At 47.9% G+C, this 20,773-nt stretch overlaps 1 protein-coding gene across 3 annotated transcripts in view; it reads right to left on the bottom strand.

The window, feature by feature from the left end:
- KCNQ1 (potassium voltage-gated channel subfamily Q member 1) overlaps window positions 1–20,773 on the bottom strand; it is a 267,942-nt gene that overhangs the window by 36,186 nt on the left and 210,983 nt on the right. For all 3 annotated transcript variants that reach the window (XM_075325459.1, XM_075325460.1, XM_075325458.1), the window contains exons 6-9: window positions 17,479–17,575; window positions 17,202–17,342; window positions 7,273–7,383; window positions 6,594–6,689 (exon numbers count right to left, since the gene is read on the bottom strand). In XM_075325459.1, coding sequence (XP_075181574.1) covers window positions 6,594–6,689; window positions 7,273–7,383; window positions 17,202–17,342; window positions 17,479–17,575 — 445 coding nt within the window. The remainder of the gene's footprint in view (window positions 1–6,593; window positions 6,690–7,272; window positions 7,384–17,201; window positions 17,343–17,478; window positions 17,576–20,773) is intronic.

Genomic DNA, 20,773 nt, shown 5'->3' with positions numbered 1-20,773 from the left:
AAGTGCATTTTGTTTGCGTTTTGACCCACATCATTGATTTCAATGGGTGGAGAACGCAGCTACAACGCACAAAAGTGACATGCTGCTTTTTTTTCCCGCAGCGATTTTGGGCATCCAAAACACTGCGTTTACAAACGCAGCGTGTGCATTGATTTTTCGGCTTTCTCATAGACTTTGCTGGGGAAGCTGAACGCATGCAATTTGGCACTGAAACGCTGCAGTTCAAAACGCAGCGTTTCCGTGGGGAAAAAAAAAGAAGGGAATTTTGTTTACTTACCGTAAATTCCTTTTCTTCTAGCTCCAATTGGGAGACCCAGACAATTGGGTGTATAGCTACTGCCTCCGGAGGCCACACAAAGCATTACACTTAAAAGTGTAAGGCCCCTCCCCTTCTGCCTATACACCCCCCGTGGGATCACGGGCTCCTCAGTTTTAGTGCAAAAGCAAGAAGGAGGAAAGCCAATAACTGGTTTAAGAACAAATTCAATCCGAAGGAACATCGGAGAACCGAAACCATTCAACATGAACAACATGTGTACCCGAAAAAACAAAAATCCCTAAGCAAACAGGGCGGGTGCTGGGTCTCCCAATTGGAGCTAGAAGAAAAGGAATTTACGGTAAGTAAACAAAATTCCCTTCTTCTTTGGCGCTCCATTGGGAGACCCAGACAATTGGGACGTCCAAAAGCAGTCCCTGGGTGGGTATAATAACCCCTCGTGATAGGACCGTAAAAACAGCCCTTCCCTACAGGTGGGCAGCCGCCGCCTGAAGGACTTGTCTACCTAGGCTGGCGTCCGCCGAAGCGTAGGTATGCACCTGATAGTGTTTGGTAAAAGTGTGCAGACTCGACCAGGTAGCCGCCTGGCACACCTGCTGAGCCGTAGCCTGGTGCCGTAATGCCCAGGACGCACCCACGGCTCTGGTAGAATGGGCCTTCAGCCCTGAGGGAACCGGAAGCCCAGCAGAACGGTAGGCTTCAAGAATTGGTTCCTTGATCCACCGAGCCAGGGTGGATTTGGAAGCTTGCGACCCTTTGCGCTGACCAGCGACAAGGACAAAGAGTGCATCCGAGCGGCGCAGGGGCGCCGTGCGGGAAATGTAGATCCTGAGTGCTCTCACGAGATCCAACAAATGCAAATCCTTTTCACATTGATGAACTGGATGAGGGCACAAAGAAGGCAAGGAGATATCCTGATTGAGATGAAACGGGGATACCACCTTAGGGAGAAACTCCGGAATCGGGCGCAGAACCACCTTGTCCTGGTGAATCACCAGGAAGGGAGATTTGCATGACAGCGCTGCTAGCTCGGACACTCTCCGGAGAGACGTGACCGCTACTAGAAAAGCCACTTTCTGTGAAAGGCGAGAAAGGGAAACATCCCTCATAGGCTCGAAAGGCGGCTTCTGAAGAACAATTAGAACCCTGTTCAGATCCCAGGGCTCTAACGGCCGCTTGTAAGGAGGGACGATATGACAGACCCCTTGCAGGAACGTGCGTACCTGAGGAAGTCGTGCTAGGTGCTTCTGAAAAAATACAGATAGCGCTGAGACTTGCCCCTTGAGGGAGCTGAGCGACAAACCTTTTTCCAAACCGGATTGCAGGAAGGAAAGAAAAGTAGGCAATGCAAATGGCCAGGGAGAAACTCCCTGAGCAGCGCACCAAGATAAGAAAATTTTCCACGTCCTGTGGTATATCTTGGCGGAGGTAGGTTTTCTAGCCTGTCTCATGGTGGCAATGACCTCTTGAGACAATCCTGAACACGCTAGGATCCAGGACTCAATGGCCACACAGTCAGGTTCAGGGCCGCAGAATTCTGATGGAAAAACGGCCCTTGAGACAGCAAGTCTGGTCGGTCTGGTAGTGCCCACGGTTGGCCTACCGCGAGGTGCCACAGATCCGGGTACCACGACCTCCTTGGCCAGTCTGGAGCGACGAGGATGGCGCGGCGGCAGTCGGACCTGATCTTGCGCAGCACTCTGGGCAACAGAGCCAGAGGTGGAAACACATAAGGAAGCCGGAACTGCGACCAGTCTTGAACTAAGGCGTCTGCCGCCAGAGCTCGGTGATCGTGAGACCGTGCCATGAAAGCTGGGACCTTGTTGTTGTGCCGAGACGCCATTAGGTCGACGTCCGGCATCCCCCAGCGGCGACAGATCTCCTGAAACACGTCCGGGTGAAGAGACCATTCCCCTGCGTCCATACCCTGGCGACTGAGGAAGTCTGCTTCCCAGTTGTCCATGCCTGGGATGTGAACTGCGGATATGGTGGAAGCCGTGTCTTCCACCCACGTCAGAATCCGCCGGACTTCCTGGAAGGCTTGCCGACTGCGAGTTCCTCCTTGGTGGTTGATGTATGCCACCGCTGTGGAGTTGTCCGACTGAATACGGATCTGCTTGCCTTCCAGCCACTGCTGGAAGGCTTGTAGGGCAAGATACACTGCTCTGATCTCCAGAACGTTGATCTGAAGGGTGGACTCTTGCTGAGTCCACGTACCTTGAGCCCTGTGGTGGAGAAAAACTGCTCCCCACCCTGACAGACTCGCATCTGTCGTCACCACCGCCCAGGATGGGGGTAGGAAGGATTTCCCTTTCGACAATGAGGTGGGAAGCAGCCACCATCGAAGAGAATCCTTGGCCGCCTGAGAAAGGGAGACGTTCCTGTCGAGGGACTTCGACTTCCCGTCCCATTGGCGGAGAATGTCCCATTGCAGTGTCCGCAGATGAAACTGCGCGAAAGGGACTGCCTCTATTGCTGCAACCATCTTCCCTAGGAAGTGCATGAGGCGTCTCAAGGGGTGTGACTGGCCTTGAAGGAGAGATTGCACCCCTGTCTGTAGTGAACGCTGTTTGACAAGCGGAAGCTTCACTATCGCTGAGAGAGTATGAAACTCCATGCCAAGATATGTTATCGACTGGGTCGGGGTTAGATTTGACTTGGAAAAGTTGATGATCCACCCGAAACCCTGGAGGGTCTCCAGCGCAACGTTCAGGCTGTGTTGGCATGCCTCTTGAGAAGGCGCCTTGACAAGCAGATCGTCTAAGTAAGGGATCACAGAGTGTCCCTGAGAGTGCAGGACTGCAACTACAGCTGCCATGACTTTGGTGAAGACCCGTGGGACTGTCGCCAGACCAAAAGGCAGGGCTACGAACTGAAGGTGTTCGTCTCCTATAACGAAGCGTAGAAAACGCTGATGCTCTGGAGCAATCGGTACGTGGAGATAAGCATCCTTGATGTCTATTGATGCTAGTTGAGACATTGCGGCGATGACGGAGCGGAGGGATTCCATCCGGAACCGTCTGGTTCTCACATGGTTGTTGAGAAGTTTTAGGTCCAGAACGGGACGGAAAGACCCGTCCTTTTTTGGTACCACAAACAAATTGGAGTAAAAACCGTGACCTTGCTCTTGAAGAGGAACAGGGATCACCACTCCTTCCGCCTTTAGAGTGCACACCGCCTGCAGAAGAGCATCGGCTCGGTCGGGAGGCGGAGACGTTCTGAAGAATCGAGTTGGAGGACGAGAACTGAACTCTATCCTGTACCCGTGAGACAGAATGTCTCGCACCCAACGGTCTTGGACCTGTGGCAGCCAAATGTCGCCAAAGCGGGAGAGCCTGCCACCGACCGAGGATGCGGAGAGAGGAGGCCGAAAGTCATGAGGAAGCCGCCTTTGTAGCGGGTCTTCCGGCTGTCTTTTTTGGGCGTGACTGAGCCCGCCAAGAATCTGAACTCCTCTGATCCTTTTGAGTCCTTTTGGACGAGGAGAATTGGGACCTGCCCGAGCCTCGAAAGGACCGAAACCCCGACTGTCCCCTCCTCTGTTGGGGTTTGTTTTGTCTGGGCTGAGGTAAGGATGAATCCTTACCCTTGGACTGTTTAATGATTTCATCCAAACGCTCACCAAACAGTCGGTCACCAGAAAATGGCAAACTGGTTAAGCATTTTTTGGAAGCAGAATCTGCTTTCCATTCCCTTAACCACAATGCTCTGCGTAAAACCACGGAGTTGGCGGATGCCACTGCCGTACGGCTCGTAGAGTCCAGAACCGCATTAATCGCGTAAGACGCGAATGCAGACATTTGAGAGGTTAAGGATGCCACCTGCGGAACAGATGTATGTGTGACCGTGTCAATCTGTGTAAGACCAGCTGAAATAGCTTGGAGTGCCCAAACGGCTGCGAATGCAGGAGCAAACGACGCGCCGATAGCTTCATAGATGGATTTCAACCAGAGCTCCATCTGTCTGTCAGTGGCATCTTTAAGTGCAGCCCCATCCTCCACTGCAACTATGGATCTAGCCGCAAGCCTGGAGATTGGGGGATCCACCTTGGGACACTGGGTCCAGTTCTTGACCACGTCAGGAGGAAAGGGATAACGTGTATCCTTAAGCCGTTTGGAGAAACGCTTATCTGGATAAGCGTGGTGTTTCTGGACTGACTCTTTAAAATCCGAGTGGTCCAGAAAAGTACTTAATTTACGCTTGGGATACCTGAAATGGAATTTCTCCTGCTGTGAAGCTGACTCCTCCACTGGAGGAGCTGGGGGAGAAATATCCAACATTTTGTTGATGGACGCGATAAGATCATTCACTATGGCGTCACCATCAGGTGTATCCAAATTGAGAGCGGTCTCAGGATCAGAATCCTGATCAGCTACCTCCGCCTCATCACACAGAGAATCCTCCTGCTGGGACCCTGACCAGTGTGACGAAGTAGAGGGCCGCTCATAGCGAGCACGCTTAGGCTGTCTGGGACTGTCGTCCGTGTCAGAGCCGTCACCCTGGGATGCATGGGACACCCCCGGAGCCCGGAGCTGTTCCAACTGAGGGGGACCAGGGAGCAATGAATGAACAGTGCCCATGGTCTGAGTTACTGGTCTAGACTGCAAAGTTTCTAGAATCTTAGTCATAGTCACAGACAATCTATCAGCAAAAATTGCAAACTCTGTCCCCGTCACCTGGACAGTATTCACAGGTGGATCTCCCTGGGACACCTCCAGCAGGGGCCCCGGCCGAGCAAGTGGCACAGGGGCCGAGCACTGCACACAATGGGGGTCAGTGGAACCTGCCGGTAGAACAGCCTCACAGGCGGTACAAGCAGCATAGAAAGCCTGTGCCTTGGCACCCCTGTTTTTTGCGGACGACATGCTGTATTCTCCACTGAGCAATCTAGGAGGGTATATAGCCAAGAATCACCAGCGACCGTTTAGTGCAATGTATAGCATGCAAGCATAAAAATACAATTGTACACTTCGGCACTAGTGGGGTCAGCACCGGAGTGCCGCTTACCGCCCGCTAAAAGCGGGTGTGTGGTCGCCAGAATCCCGTGCCTGGGTCTCCCAGAACTTGTCTCCCCTCTCCAGCTCAGACTGCATTCAGGAATGGCTGCCAGCGTTCTGTGAAGAGGGGCGGACCGTGGGCGTGCCTCAGACAAAGTGCGGGAAACTGGCGTCCCACTGTGCTCAATGTGAGGGCTGGAGTATGTAAAGCAGACTCCAGCCCTCGGCGCTGACGTTCTGTACAGCGTCCCGCCCTTCCCCTGACTGGCAGGCCTGGGGGCGGGAACGAAAGGAAACTAGGCCGCAAAAGCCGGGGACTCTAGTAATAAGCGCGGCCGTCAAATATGCACGGCCAGCGCGGAAGTCCCCGGCGCACCACAAGTCCCAGCCGCGCCGCAGTAAAAACTGCTAGCAGCGGCCGGCGCGGCAGTTCCCCACACAATAACCCCTCAGCAAGCTGTAGGAAGTGTGGCACAAGCGCAGCGCTGCTGTCCCCGGCGCACTAACACACCCAGCAATGCTGCGGTGTGCGCGCGGTCTGTACGGGGTCACAGAGTACCTTGACGTAGCAGGGCCTGTCCCTGACGATACTCCGCTCCATATCCAGCAGATTCCCCAGGGGCTGTGGATGGAGCACGGTCCCTTGTGCCTGGAGACCGGTAAAATCCCACTTCACCCAGAGCCCTAAGGGGGATGGGGAAGGATGCAGCATGTGGGCTCCAGCCTCCGTACCCGCAATGGGTACCTCAACCTTAACAAACACCGCCGACAAAAGTGGGGTGAGAAGGGAGCATGCTGGGGACCCTAGTATGGGTCCTCTTTTCTTCCATCCGACATAGTCAGCAGCTGCTGCTGACTAAACAGTGGAGCTATGCGTGGATGTCTGACCTCCTTCGCACAAAGCTTGAAAACTGAGGAGCCCGTGATCCCACGAGGGGTGTATAGGCAGAAGGGGAGGGGCCTTACACTTTTAAGTGTAATGCTTTGTATGGCCTCCGGAGGCAGTAGCTATACACCCAATTGTCTGGGTCTCCCAATGGAGCGCCAAAGAAAAAAAAAAATCGCAACGTACGCACATAGCCTTAGACAACTTAACATGATTTTAATACCATTTACCTGCAAATTATCCTCAAATCTGCAGGAAAAAAAGCTTTTCTAGACAGGACAGGTTCCCTTTAAGAAATGTTTTTACACACAGTGGATTATGCTTGCTCAGGATATTATCTCAAACATTATGCTCCAATGCACATATATTACTGGATGTATTGCCTCCTTATCTGCTGATCTCCTGCATGTAACCCCCTCTATAGATCGGCTACCTGAATGAGCGATGCAGCTGCTGGAATTTGACGGTTAAAATGCTTCTGTCTCTGCTTCTGCTGTACTTTTAAGGCAAAACCCGAGCCTAGAATACCCTGAAGAAAGAAACATAGAAAGGGTTGTTAAACTAGTTATACTTTATGAAGAAGGTGTATTATACATCAGGGGTTCCTACAGCTATAGGTGGCTCTGAGGTCCCATATGTGGTCACAGAGGACTGCAGTGTAGGAGAACGGCCTCAGATGCCGTTAAATTCAATAGACTTTCAAGATGAGGGAAGGGCTTCAACTACAATAGGTGCACTCATAGCCGGGCCCTCGAGCCTAGGGTGGCTCAAAAGTCATTTTGGGGTGCATGAAAAATAAGTCAAGACATTGGAGATTTTGCATTGGGATCCATGTTATGTCACTGGACAAGGGAGTGTATGTTAAAGGAAAATGAACTTTTTGCACAGAACTAGAGAGAAAAGAGCCTTAGAGCAGAATGGTGAGCCTATGTGCACACAACCCAGATAATGCGGCTGTCAAAGTAATATAAAGGTTGTAAACCCCTATTCTACAATGCTACAGTATAGTAATTCTAAGACAACACAAAGAATTCAGAACATTTCTAAAGGACCTTAATCTTCTTTGCACTTCTTAGATAACTGCATAAAAAAAATAAAAAAAGATCTCATACCGCTGGCAACGCAAAGAATGAGATGGCGAACACCGAGAAGCAGGATGCTATTGTTTTCCCAATCCATGTCTGGGGAACTTTGTCTCCATAACCAATGGTTGTAACTGTGACCTAAAGAGAAGAAGACATATTGGATCCAACAATGGACGATACAAGGCAGCAGCCTACTGCAGATCTACTCAGAAATCAACAGAACACATGAAAATAAGCAACTTTGTAATATAGCTTGTCAAAGAAATCCGCTAAAATCTGTATTCAGTAAAGAGAAGATTTTCCCATTACCGAGATCGGAGGTGACAGTCGCCACTTTTTACATTCTATAAAGAGTGGAGGGGGGAGGAGATGGAGGCAGACATTGTACTGAAAATTCTCCTGAAAAGACGATTATAGTTCCCCATAAAACTTTATGGGCACCAACTGCCATCTCCTATCTAGTAATGGGAATGTCTGTATTCACTGAAGACAGATTTTACCTCTGAATTAAGAATTTTGAGAATGAATAATCATAATTGTCTTGGATGAGAAAGTAGCAGATTTCTCTGAGAAGATATATGAAAAATAAAAAACAAAACGATGGTTACTTCTTAAAGGGAAACTGTCAGCAGGTTTTCGCTACCTCATCTCACAGCAACATAATGTAGGCAATAAGATTCTGAATACAATCATGTATCACATAGATTACTGGCTGCAGCCGTTCTCACATAATCACAGAATTTACTTTTAAGCATGAAGCTGAACCCAAGGAGCTGCCCTTGCCTCGCCCACACCAGGCTCTCAATAGAGATTGCGCATTGACATTGAGGTGTCAATCCCAGCCGGGGCGTGCTGGACTCCCCTGCACATGCCAGCTAGAGGTAGCAATGTTAATCACAGATTAATAAAACCATTGGTTTAAATACATAATACCACACACACAGATGAGAGGCACAGTTGCTTTTTGTTTTTAACCCTTACAGCATGCTGTCCTCAGCTTACATAGCAAAAACCCGCTGACAGATTCCCTTTACGTGTAGCTATGTATATACCTACAGAATGTAAAGAGAAAATCTAGGGGTGCAATGCAATTGATAATTCTCAAAGAAACATTGCAGGGAGTAATGCTCAACACAAATACTGTATAAAATATATTAAGAAGTTGCAATTTGTGTTTAATTACACAGCCATCCATAACATAAAACCACCCGTCCATCCCAACATTGTGTAGATCCCCTTCTTGCCCCAAAACTAAGGGCTAAATTATTTGTTTCAAGGTGTCCTATGGTATCTAGCATCAAGATGTCAGCCGCAGATCACAGTCCAGGTTTCTTAATCTGTCCAGAGGAGCTTTCATGGAATTCAATTATTTTTCCAGCTCCTCACATAGATACTCGATCGGATTCATCTGATACAGATCTGGAGAATTTAGGCCAAGTCATCACCTTGATCTTTGTCCAGGTTCTCAAATCATTGCACGGCAATGTTTGCAGTGTGGCAGTATACTACTGAAAGAGGCCATGGCAATTAGGAAATACCATTATGGTGTACTTGGTCTTCAACAACGTTTAGAGGAAAGAAATCCGTCCAAAAGTACCAACTACATGAATGTTAAGAAGCCAGGCTTCCCAGCAGAAGACTGTCCAGTGCGTCCTCTAGCCTGGGTAAGCAGTGCCCACACACCCAGCCAGACCAGATGACCTTCTTCCAATGCTTCATGGACCTTGACTGATTCTCATTTCCCTATTTTGGGCATTTTTCCAGTGGACAATCGTTAGAATGGGCACTTTGTATGGTCTGCAACTAAGCAAACTGCGATCCCCTGTGTGTCCCGACTCTAAGATAGCCTTCATTTCCTATGTGCTTTAATGGACATTGGGCACCCAATCATTGGTTTTCCTTCCTTGAACCACTTTTGTTATGTACGGTACTAACCTCTGCATAGTAACTATACCAAACAAGAGCTACAAGGGCTTGTCCATTTCTCCTGTTTTCACAGTATTTGTAAAAGTTATGGTAGTTAATAGTTTGCATTCTATAAAAACTGCTCAAGGCAATAAAATGTCATGTACTGTAATTTTAGACATTTTAACAATTGTAATCTCAAATTCTTAGAGAACTTGGCTCTCAGACGATATAGCCCTCAGGTGATTGACAGATCTCATGCTACGGTTGAAACCTGCCAATCATCTGCGGCAGTTCTGGGAGAAGCCGGACTAGTCTGGTCTCTGCCCATGGTTCCGACCAGATCTTCTAACTATATTTCCTCGGAATTATTAAAATGTTGTTATACCTAGCAGCCGTCGTGCAGCCAGGCTCGGATTCACGTTTCCCGCGCTTCCGAATCACACGACAGGTTCACTTTGAACTACTCCAGACATTGGTGTAAATTACAAAGCTTTCAGCTCACAGATATTTTCATTTCTACTACACAGACCACATAATATTCTCAAAAAGTATTTAAAAAAATTGTCATGTTAGTCCTAAACATACGCATGCTGGAGTAATAAAGAACAGAAAAAAGGGGGGTAATCAGTTCACCGATCCATGTTTTAAGCTATCCAATTGACAGCGGTGTATAGATAAATCCGGGGCCGCCTCTCCACATAAGTATGAAGGAAAAAAAACACAAGAAAAAATTCCAGCTTCCACATGATGGAGACAAAATATATTAGTAGCTTAAAATCCATAGTTTATTGGGTCAATTAAACTAACACGTATCAGGCTGGCCCTACTAACTTTAAAGGATACCAGTCACAAGGATTTTACTATAAAATGTGAGAGGAGTATAATGTATAATGTAGGGACAGAGACCCTAATTCCAGTGATGTGTCACTTACTGGGCTGCTTGCTGTATATTTAATACAATCATAATTTTTTCTACTGCAGATCTAGAAGTGCTCAGGATGCTTAATCACTGAATAACCTCGCCCACACCACTGATTGGCAGCTGTGAACACTGTACAAAGGCAGAAAGCGGTCAGTGGTGGGGGCGAAGTAATAGAGCAGGACTAGGTGACTTGTGCCTCCTAGTCAACTATAAATATTTAAAAAAAAAACTGACCCGCACATCCAACAAGGTGCTAGCTGAAAAAACATAGTAACTATAATATGCATACAGCTGCACACTAAAAAGCCAACAATGTATAAGGGAACTCTGGTACTGCATTACTGCTACATGAAAAAATGAGATTTTTAGTTGCTGTATTGTCCAATGCATATAAGCTCGGAAACCAACGGCAAGGTAATTTCCATAATCCGGGTATCTAACTAAATGCCACTATCTAGGTTAAAAACATCCGTGTCTGGGTAGCTAGACTAAAAAAATCTAACTTGAAATGCCACTATTAGGACTAACCTCCATGTCTGGGCAGCTAGGACTCCTGCTATAAAGGTTATGAACACAGCCTGGTTTATAGAGAGGAGTGCTCAGTCAGAAAGACTCACAAATATTTCAAAAAAACTAACCCACACATCCAACAAGTGTGAATAGGTGCTAGCTGAAAAAAAAACATAGTAAATATAAGATGCATACAGCTGCACACTAAAAAGCCAACAATGTATAAGGGAACTCTTGTACTGCATTACTGCTATAGGAAAAAAAAAAATGAGATTTTTAGTTATTTTTTATAGTCACTATGTTTTTTCAACTAGCACCTATTCACATTTGTTGGATGTGCGGGTCAGTTTTTTTTTTTAAATATTTGAGGTGAGTCTCTTTCTGACTGAGCACTCCGCCCTATAACAAGGATGTGTTCATAACTTTTATAGCAGGAGTCTAGCTTCCCAAACATACAGGTTAGTCCAAATAGTGGCATTTCAATTTAGATTTTTTTAGTCTAGCTGCCCAGACACTGATGTTTTTAACCCAGATAATGACATTTTTGTGTACTCACCGTAAAATGTCTTTCTTGGAGCCTTTCATTGGGGGACACAGACAGTGGGTTATATGGTGTCTCCAGGGGAGGCGTGACACTAGATTGAAAAAGTGTTAGCTCCTCCTCCCACAGCATATACCCTAGCTAGGCAGGAAACTAGCTCAGTTTGGTGTAAAAGCAGTAGGAGAACAACAAAAACACAAGGGTGGGAGCTGTGTCCCCCAATGAAAGGCTCCAAGAAAGACATTTTACGGTGAGTACACAAAAATGTCATTTCCTTTCTCGCCTTTTCATTGGGGGACACAGACAGTGGGATGTCCCAAAGCAGTCCCTGGGTGGGAACTGAACTATTAACAGTGTATAACATCAGACTAAGAGCTGACTAACAACTGCAGTGAACACATATCAAAACACTGTCAAAAAAACGAGCAGTGGCGACTTAGAAATGGGCCACTGCCACCTGAAGGACTTGTCTTCCAAGAGCAGCATCCGCGGAGGCATGCGTATGCACTCTGTAGAATTTTGTAAATGTGTGCACACTGGACCAGGTAGCGGCCTTGCAAAGTTGGGCCGCCGAAGCCTGATGGTGGATAGCCCAGGAAGCACCCAATGCTCGCGTAGAGTGGGGCCCACTCTGTGCACAGATTGAGGGGGAACAGAACCTCGTGCTTTGTATGCCTCACAGATGGCAGTCCTGATCCATTGAGAAATCGTGGATTTAGAAGCCTCGCTGCCCTTTTTGTGACTTCTGAGAGGACGAAGAGGGCATCGGACTTGCGCAACAGCGCTGTTCTGGAGATGTAGCTCCGCAAAGCCCTAACAAGATCTAGAGTGTGAGGGCTTTTTCAAAGGAGTGGACCGGGGCCGGACAGAATGTCGGCAACACAATGTCTTCGTTCCAGTGGAAAGAAGACACAACCTTCGGAAGACAGGCGGGGGAAGGCCGAAGGACCACCTTATTGTGATGGAATATCAGGTAAGGTGAGCGACAGGAAAGGGCCGCCAGTTTGGACACTCGCCTGATGGAGGTAATGGCGACTAAAAAGGCAACCTTCCAAGAGAGACATTGAAGAGAAATTTCTCTTAAAGGTTCGAAAGGAGGAAGCTGAAGAGCTCCGAGAACCAGATTCAGATCCCAGGGATCTAAGGGGTGGCGATAAGGAGGGATCCCTTGAAGAAAAGTACGGACCTGAGGGCGAGAAGCCAGCTGATTCTGGAAAAAAATTGACAAGGCAGAAATTTGACCTTTAAGAGTACTGAGGGCTAGTCCCAAGTCCAGACCGTCTTGCACAAAGGCAAGCACATCAGGGATTGAAAAAACAAGGGGCGACCGATGATGACGGTCACACCAGGAAAGATAGGTCTTCCAGGTCCTGTGATAGATACTGGCGGAGGAGGGCTTCCGAGCATTAAGCATGGTATGAACTACCTTAGAAGAAAGACCTGACTTGGCTAGAATCAAGGATTCAAGCGCCACGCCGTAAAATGCAGCTGTGCTGTATTCTGGTGGAATATTGGACCTTGCGACAGAAGATCCGGGCGGTCGGGGAGACGCCAGGGAGTGTCGCTGAGAAGTTGGAGAAGCTCTGGGTACCAGGCTCTCCTGGGCCAGTTCGGGGCCACGAGGATCACGGGAATTCCCTCTGCCTCGATTTTCTTGATTACTCTCGGAATGAGAGGAAACGGAGGGAAGATGTAGGGCAGGCGAAACTGCGACCACAGGAAGACTAGAGCGTCGGAGACGAGCGCTAGCAGGTCTCTCGACCGGGATATGAAGGGATGTACCTTGGCATTCATCCGAGATGCCATGATGTCCAGATCTGGGAGTCCCCAACGAAGAGTGATCTGATGGAACACTTCGTCGTGGAGGGACTATTCTCCCCTGCCGCTAGACCCCGTCGGCTGAGAAAGTCTGCGGCCCAATTGTCTACTCCCGGAATATGGACAGCTGAAATAATGGGAATGTGCATCTCTGCCCAAAGAAGAATCCTGGATACTTCTTTCATCGCTGCCCTGCTGCGAGTTCCTCCCCGACGGTTGATGTAAGCCACAGCCGTGGTATTGTCTGACTGGATCCGAACAGGGAGACCCAATAGCAAGGGCTGAAAGTTCTGAAGGGCCAAAAATATGGCTCTGATCTCTATAACGTTGATGTGAAGAGAGTGTTCAGAGGGAGACCAGCGTCCGTGAACAGTGTGGTGGAGAAAAACTGCTCCCCGGCCTATGAGGCTGGCATCTGTCGTGACTACTTGCCAGTGGACAGGATGGAAGGACTTCCCTTGAGATAGGGATGAGGCTTGAGTTCACCAGACGAGGCAGTGGAGCGCAGTCCGAGATAAGCGGACTGACCGGTCTAGAGAAGCTGGATTCTTGTCCCAGAAGGATAAAAGATCCAGTTGTAGAGGGCGCAGATGGAATTGGGCAAAGGACACGGCTTCCATGACTGCCACCATCTTGCCTAACACTCATCCCATTCCGAAGGGATGTGTGACGGCGGGAGAGGAGGGATTGGGCGGCCCGGATGAGGGAAGACCTCTTGCCTTCTGGAAGAAAAACCCGGGACTGAGCCGTGTCTATCAGCATACCTAAAAAGGTGATGCACTGAAGAGGAATGAGGGTGACTTGTTGAAGTTGATAAGCCACCCAAGCCTTGACAGCGTGTCTAAGCATATCTGCACGCTTTCTGAGCAAACTTGAGGAGAGCTCCCCTTGACAAGTAGGTCGTCCAAATAGGGAACAACCAGAACACCTCTGGGGTGCAAAATGGACATGACGGCCGCCATGACCTTTGTGAAGACCCGAGGCACAGTGGCCAGTCCAAAGGGGAGGGCCCTGAATTGGTAATGACTGTGTCCTACGGCAAAACGAAGGAACCGTTAATGAACTACACAAATGGGAATGTGTAAATAAGCATCTTGAACATCTATAGAGGCTAGGAATTCTTCCGGTTCCATGGCGGCTAGTACTGCTCTCAATGACTCCATTCGGAAGGTCCGAATGCGTACGGATTGGTTCAGTCTTTTGAGATCCAGGATAGGGAGGACAGAGCTATCTTTTTTGGGAACGACAGAAAGGTTTGAATAGAAACCTTTGCCGCGCTGTTCCATGGGCACTGGAATGATAACGTTTGCTTTTTGTAACGAGGCTATGGCCTGAAATAAGGCCTGGCTTTGCGTTTCGGACTTTGGGAGACGAGAACGCAGAAACCTGCTGGCCGGCAGGGAATGGAAATGGATCTTGTAACCTGAGGTGACAATTTCTCGAACCCAAGCATCGTGAGTGTGGTCTAGCCAGATATCCCGAAAAAGCAGAAGCCGCCCTCCAACAGGAGTCGGATCTGAGGGATACCTGGCGTCATGCTGAGGAGGCCTGTGCAGGGCAAGGTCCCTTAGGTTTAGTTTGTTTGGAGTGGGAATGCCAAGAAGAGCCCCTTGAGGGGCTGGATCCTCGATTTGAGCGTTGGGATGATCCTTGTACTGAAGGTTTTTGGGAGACGGGCCGAAAGGTCTGTCTGCGCCAAGAAGATTTGTTAAAATTCCTGGATACAGGCCGCTTTTGTGGTAGAATGGTACTTTTTCCACCCGTCGTCTCAGATATGAGTTTGTCCAGGGATTCTCCAAACAGGCGAAGACCATGGAAGGGGAGTGTGGACAGGGATTTCTTGGAGGCACTGTCCGCGTTCCATATCTTTAGCCACAGGACTCTGAGGGCAAAAACAGCATTGGCTGCAGTTAGGGCTGACAAACTAGCTGCATCTAGGGAGCCGTGAAGAAAATAATTAGAGGCTAGGGAGATCAAATCAAGGATCTCAAAAGCCTCCGGAGGAATATTGCAAGAGCGAAGCATCCTGCGTAGGTTCTTACTCCAGACACCCATAGCTCTCGCGACCCATGTCAAGGCAAACAGGGGGCGAAGAGAGGAGCCTGAAGCCTGGAAAATAGACTTCACTGCCGCATCAACTGCGCGGTCGGACGAGTCCTTGAGAGACGCGCTGTCTGAAACTGACATAACCGTGTGTTTAGCCAGCCTGGATACTGGCGGATCCACAATGGGGGGTATTGACCAGGGCTTAACCATTTCAGATGGAAAAGGATAAGCGAATGAAGTGAAAGGTTTTTTATTAAACCTTCTATCAGGGTGATCCCACCGTTTAGACACGATTTGACGAAAAACCGGATCCTGGGCAAAGGACTTAGGAGGCTTCTTGGCCTGCTTGATTGCTGACTGAGAAGTCGGGTCCGGAGGCTGATCAGGAATCGACAAAGAGTGATTGACAGCCGAAATTAGTGTGTCTTCTATATGCCTAGACTCGGAAGGGACATCTGAATCAGAGTCAGATTTTTGGGAATCGTGACTACTAAAAGTCACAGAGCCCGGGTCAGACTGGCCATCGTCCGTGTCAGAAGAGGCGTAGAGGTCGCAATGGCGCCTCTTGGAAGCAGCCTTTTTACGTTCTGGGGAAGAAGGACCAGACGAAGCAGGCGGGCTCCTCTGAGGGAGCTCAGCCGAGGGAAGGCTGCCTGAGGTTTGGGATATCTGAGTGACAAGGTCATCTATCCTTTTAGACATTAGAAGAGCCCATGCAGGAAGAACGTCATCAGATGGGGGAGCTGCCTGGCCGGTGGCCGGGGCAAAATCCAAAACCTGCCCGGCCTCCTGGTCCGGCAACTGGGTCTGTTGTGACACGGTAGTAGGGGCATCGCAGCCCCGGCATAGTGGATAGCTTCGGCCATTAGAAAACGAGCGTCCACAGGTGGTACAAGCATAGTACAGGTCCGTAGAGGACACCTGGGAAGCTTTATCACCCTTGCGGTTACGCATGTCAGCAACAGAGTCATACAGCCCTATATAGGGATATGCTGCTGTTAGTATGAGTGAGGAGCCACTAGCAGTATTATAAAGTGACTGCTATGCACAGCCGGTATATACCGATAGCAAAATGGCATATACTGTCAAACAGTCGGCATATACCTGCAGGCAGAGCCAGTATATACCGCTAATAGCTGATATACACCGCTAGCCAGCAGGCACACACCGCTAGAGAGACAGCGATATACCGCTGAGCAGAGCGGTATATAGTGCTGCAGAAGTGCAGAGCCAAGGAGGCGATCTCACCCGAGTCTGCTCCCCACGTGGAAAATGGCGTCCAGTGTTCCTGGCAGACTGGAGGAGAGAGACGGCCCCGGAGACTGATTGGTCTCAGGGCTGGGACTAAGCGTGACGGCCAATCGGAAAGGAGCTGCTCCTGAGTGAGGGAGCGGCTTCCAGAGCAGTGAGAGGGGGCGTTGCTAGAATGCAGGCCGAAGCCGGGGGCTAAATTAATGATGCTCCCCGGGATCACGGCCTGCATAGGCCCACCGGCGCCTTTCTAGGCGGCGGTTTGGATGCAGGGGACAGATGACTCAGTCTCCCTACCTGCTCCTGGCTCCGTCTGAAGACGCGTCGGTGATGGATGTGGGGATCTCAGGGACGCATCTTCGGCTCAAGGCTGAAGCAGGTCCTCAGCTCTGCTTAGCCCTCTGGAGCTGCCTTGGTGTGAGGTGCTTCCATGCATTGGCCAATACATAAACTAAAAATCTCATTATTTTCATATAGCAGTAATGCAGTACCAGGGTTCCCTTATACATTATTGGCTTTTTAGTGTGCAGCTGTATGCATATTATAGTTCCTAGTCAACTATAGTGATAATATCCTGCTTATAAAACACTGATTTTATATAAACAGCACACAGCCTAGTAAGTGACATCCCTGGGATCATGATTTCAGCCCCTACATTATGCTGGTCTGGTCTCATTTTAGAGAGCACAAACCTGCTGACCTAATGACTCTAAACTAACACTTGGATGTGACAAAGAAAAAAAAAATGACCTTTTCAAAAATATTGCAACATGAATGAGCAAAAGATTAACATATAGACAAAATGTTAGCACTGGACCGAGGATTAGTTTTTCCTCTACATAAACACCCATTTTAAAGTGGTACACTAGATCTAAGGCAATTTTCGATTCCCACGGTTAAACAGATGACCATTACATACCATCGCTCAATTTACAAAGTATTTGATTCCATTTTACTTACCACCCCCCACCACAGAGCGTCAGCATAGCTGCCAAACTGATATTCTCCAGAACCATCAATTGCATCTTTTTCAGCCAGGTACACAAAGTACGAGGAGAAAATTAAGCCAAGGAATCCAATGTACAGAGTCGTTATCAGTTCCTGCAAGAGAAACCACAAATTAGAAAACCGCTATCAAAAATATCTCAACGCTAATATTTAACCATCTAGTAAATATAAACAGGTTTGATCTCATTCATGTGGAATTTACGGTCTCTTCAGATCTGATACAACATACCTGTCTGTGTATGAAAACCACTGAGCCAAGTAATCTCCACGTTCCTCCTTGTCGGTCCACATGTAACATCCGCAATATCTGCAAAAATCGGATTCCTCTGTAGGAAAAAGCAACACAATGAATAAACGATCTACATAAGAGAAAGAGCCTCAGGTCTCATGCACATGGCTGTGTTAAAGGGGTGTTTTCAAATTAAGACATTATATCCTATTCCAAAGGATTGGGGATAACTGTCCGATCACTTGTAAGGAGGCGGTCGGGTTGTTGCTTATTCCACTTGAAGATACCTATCACGTTATGGTTATGTGATATAATGTCATGCGTTATTGTGAAGGCAGTGTAACGTGAAGTATGATGTATGTGTCATGTGTAAAGCAGTATAACATTATGATGCATAGTGAGCAGCAGTGTTTATATATAGGATTACAGAGTTAAGTGCTGGTAATGTATTATAATGTTTGAGTATAGAAATGTAGGTGAAAGGTTAAGTCTGCCCAGCAACAGCCAGCAGGGTCAAAGACAGTTAATGTTGGGAGTAGACCATAGGGGAGGAGTTGGAGCACAGGGAAAGACCAGTTTTCATGTTAGTGTTCATATAGGGACGAGCCTGCAGCGATAGTAGGCATGAGGTCTGACTAAGAAGCAGGACTGCATGCAGTGAGTGTCCTGAGGAAGAGGAAAAAAAAAAAAGAGAACCACAGTAGCGAGATCGAGAGAGATAGGAGAGGCGAGACTGAGATACAGCTCTGCCAGAGAAAGCTTGTGGACAGAGAAAGAAACAGTTACAGAAAGAGAGAGGTCTGGAAGAAGGAGGCAAGGGTGAATTAGTACATGAGATGAAGAGACTGTCTCGGGTGGGAGTCCCTAATGCATCAGTATACTACAAGCCTTTAAGAGGGAAAAGATACGGAACTGCAGTGAGGACAGGATGGCTTTCATGGATGGTGCAGTAAAGTTGAGCTGGGTGGTGGTGATGAAATATACAGGAATATGTGAGACTGTACATGCAGATGAAATATGTTTGGAGATACTTTGTCATGATAATGAAACGTCCAAGAAGATACACACTGTGCAGAATTATTAGGCAAATGAGTATTCTGATCGCATGATACTTTTTATACATGTTGTCCTACTCCAAGCTGTATAGGCTTGAGAGCCAACTACCAATTAAGTAAATAATGTAATGTGCATCTCTGTAATGAGGAGGGGTGCGGTGTAATGACATCAACGCCCTATATAAGGTGTGCTTAATTATTAGGCAACTTCCTTTCCTTTGGCAAAATGGGTCAGATGAGAGATTTGACGGGCTCTGAAAAGTCCAAAATTGTGAGATGTCTTGCAGAGGGATGCAGCAGTCTTGAAATTGTTAAACTTTTGAAGCGTGATCACCGAACAATGAAGCGTTTCATGGCAAATAGCCAACAGGGTCGGATGGGCAAAAAAGGCGCAAAATAACTGCCCAACAATTGAGGAAAATCAAGCGTCAAGCTGCCAAGATGCCATTTGCCACCAGTTTAGCCATATTTCAGAGCTGCAACGTTCCTGGAGTATCAAAAAGCACAAGGTGTGCCATACTCAGGGACATGGCCAAGGTAAGGAAGGCTGAAAAATAACTACCTTTGAACAAGAAACATAAGATAAAACGTCAAGACTGGGCCAAGAAATATCTTAAGACTGATTTCTCAAAGGTTTTATGGACTGATGAAATGAGAGTGACTGATGGGCCAGATGGATGGGCCAGGGGCTGGATCAGTAAAGGGCAGAGAGCTCCACTCCGACTCAGATGCCAGCAAGGTGGAGGTGGGGTACTGGTATGGGCTGGTATCATCAAAGATGAACTTGTGGGACCCTTTTCAGTTTGAGGATTGAGTGAAGCTCAACTCCCAGACCTACTGCCAGTTTCTGGAAGACAACTTCTTCAAGCAGTGGTACAGGAAGAAGTCGGTATCGTTCATGAAAAACATGATTATCATGCAGGACAATGCTCCAGCACATGCATCCAACTACTCCACAGCGTGGCTGGCCAGTAAAGGTCTAAAAGATGAAAAAAAAAAAAAAAATGACATGGTCCCCTTGTTCACCTGATCTGAACCCCATAGAGAACCTGTGGTGCCTCATAAAATGTAAGATCTACAGGAAGGGAAAACAGTAGACCTCTCAGAACAGTGTCTGGGAGGCTGTGGTGGCTGCTGCACGCAATGTTGATCATAAACAGATCAAGCAACTGACAGAATCTATGGATGGTAGGCTGTTGAGTGTCATCAAAGAAAGGTGGCTATATTGGTCACTAATTTTGTTGGGTTTTGTTTTTGCATGTCAGAAATGTTTATTTCTAAATTTTGTGAAGTTATATTGGTTTACCTGGTGAAAATAAACAAGTGAGATGGGAATATATTTGTTTTTTATCAAGTTGCCGAATAATTCTGCACAGTAATAGTTACCTGCAAAACAGATATCCTCCTAAGATAGCCAAATCTAAAATAAAAACCACTCCAACTTCCATAATTCTGCACACGGTGTATATACCAGCTATCATGTAGAAATATTTTTCACCAAAACTGTTTTTAAAGAAGAGGTGTTCTCCCTCAGTGACCTATGTAGCAACTGGTCTTGGCCAGCCGAATCCAATGGCACCATGCGGCCTGCAAGGGTGTACCGCACCACCAGTAATAGAGTACACACCAAGCCAGGACGCCATCTTTCATATAGTGTGTCAGGGTGCAGAAAACTCAGACCTTGCTCATGAGTACTGCCCCATGCCTTGTTACATTTGGTGTAGTTGGTAGGATGGAGCCTTGCCTTAGGAAGATTGTATCAATGTGGGGAAGGCTCAAGTGACATGGAAGATGGCAAACGCTGAACGAAAAGTCGCACAACCAGGATGGTAAAAATGCAGTTAGGGGCGTACCAGGAAAGAGATGACCCACCAATCATGGGTGATTGAGAGCTGAACACGTGCAAAAGTGTGCCCAGGCCCCGAGAGGTTACACCTACAGTAGGGAGTGCTGAGAACTGGGGCTCTGAAGACCACCAGAATAATGAAGTAGAGGTCGATCATCTTTCATTCAGCTGACCTCAGTAATCTCCAGTACTACCATTAAGAATGAACTGAGAGGCATTGTACATAATCATTCTCCACTACATTCACCCGGGGCTCTTCAGAGTGGGATTTGGTGGGAGCCACGGCGCTCAGACACCCAGCAATCGGAAAGTTAGGGGATAAACTTCAGAACCCCCCCTTTAAAAGGTTTTGCCTCACATTATGGCACCCATTGGTTTATGGTTTATATCTCTG

This window comes from Anomaloglossus baeobatrachus, chromosome 10 (genome assembly GCF_048569485.1).
Source record: "Anomaloglossus baeobatrachus isolate aAnoBae1 chromosome 10, aAnoBae1.hap1, whole genome shotgun sequence".
Taxonomy (NCBI): domain Eukaryota; kingdom Metazoa; phylum Chordata; class Amphibia; order Anura; family Aromobatidae; genus Anomaloglossus; species Anomaloglossus baeobatrachus.
This window is presented reverse-complemented; position numbering and strand designations above follow the sequence as displayed.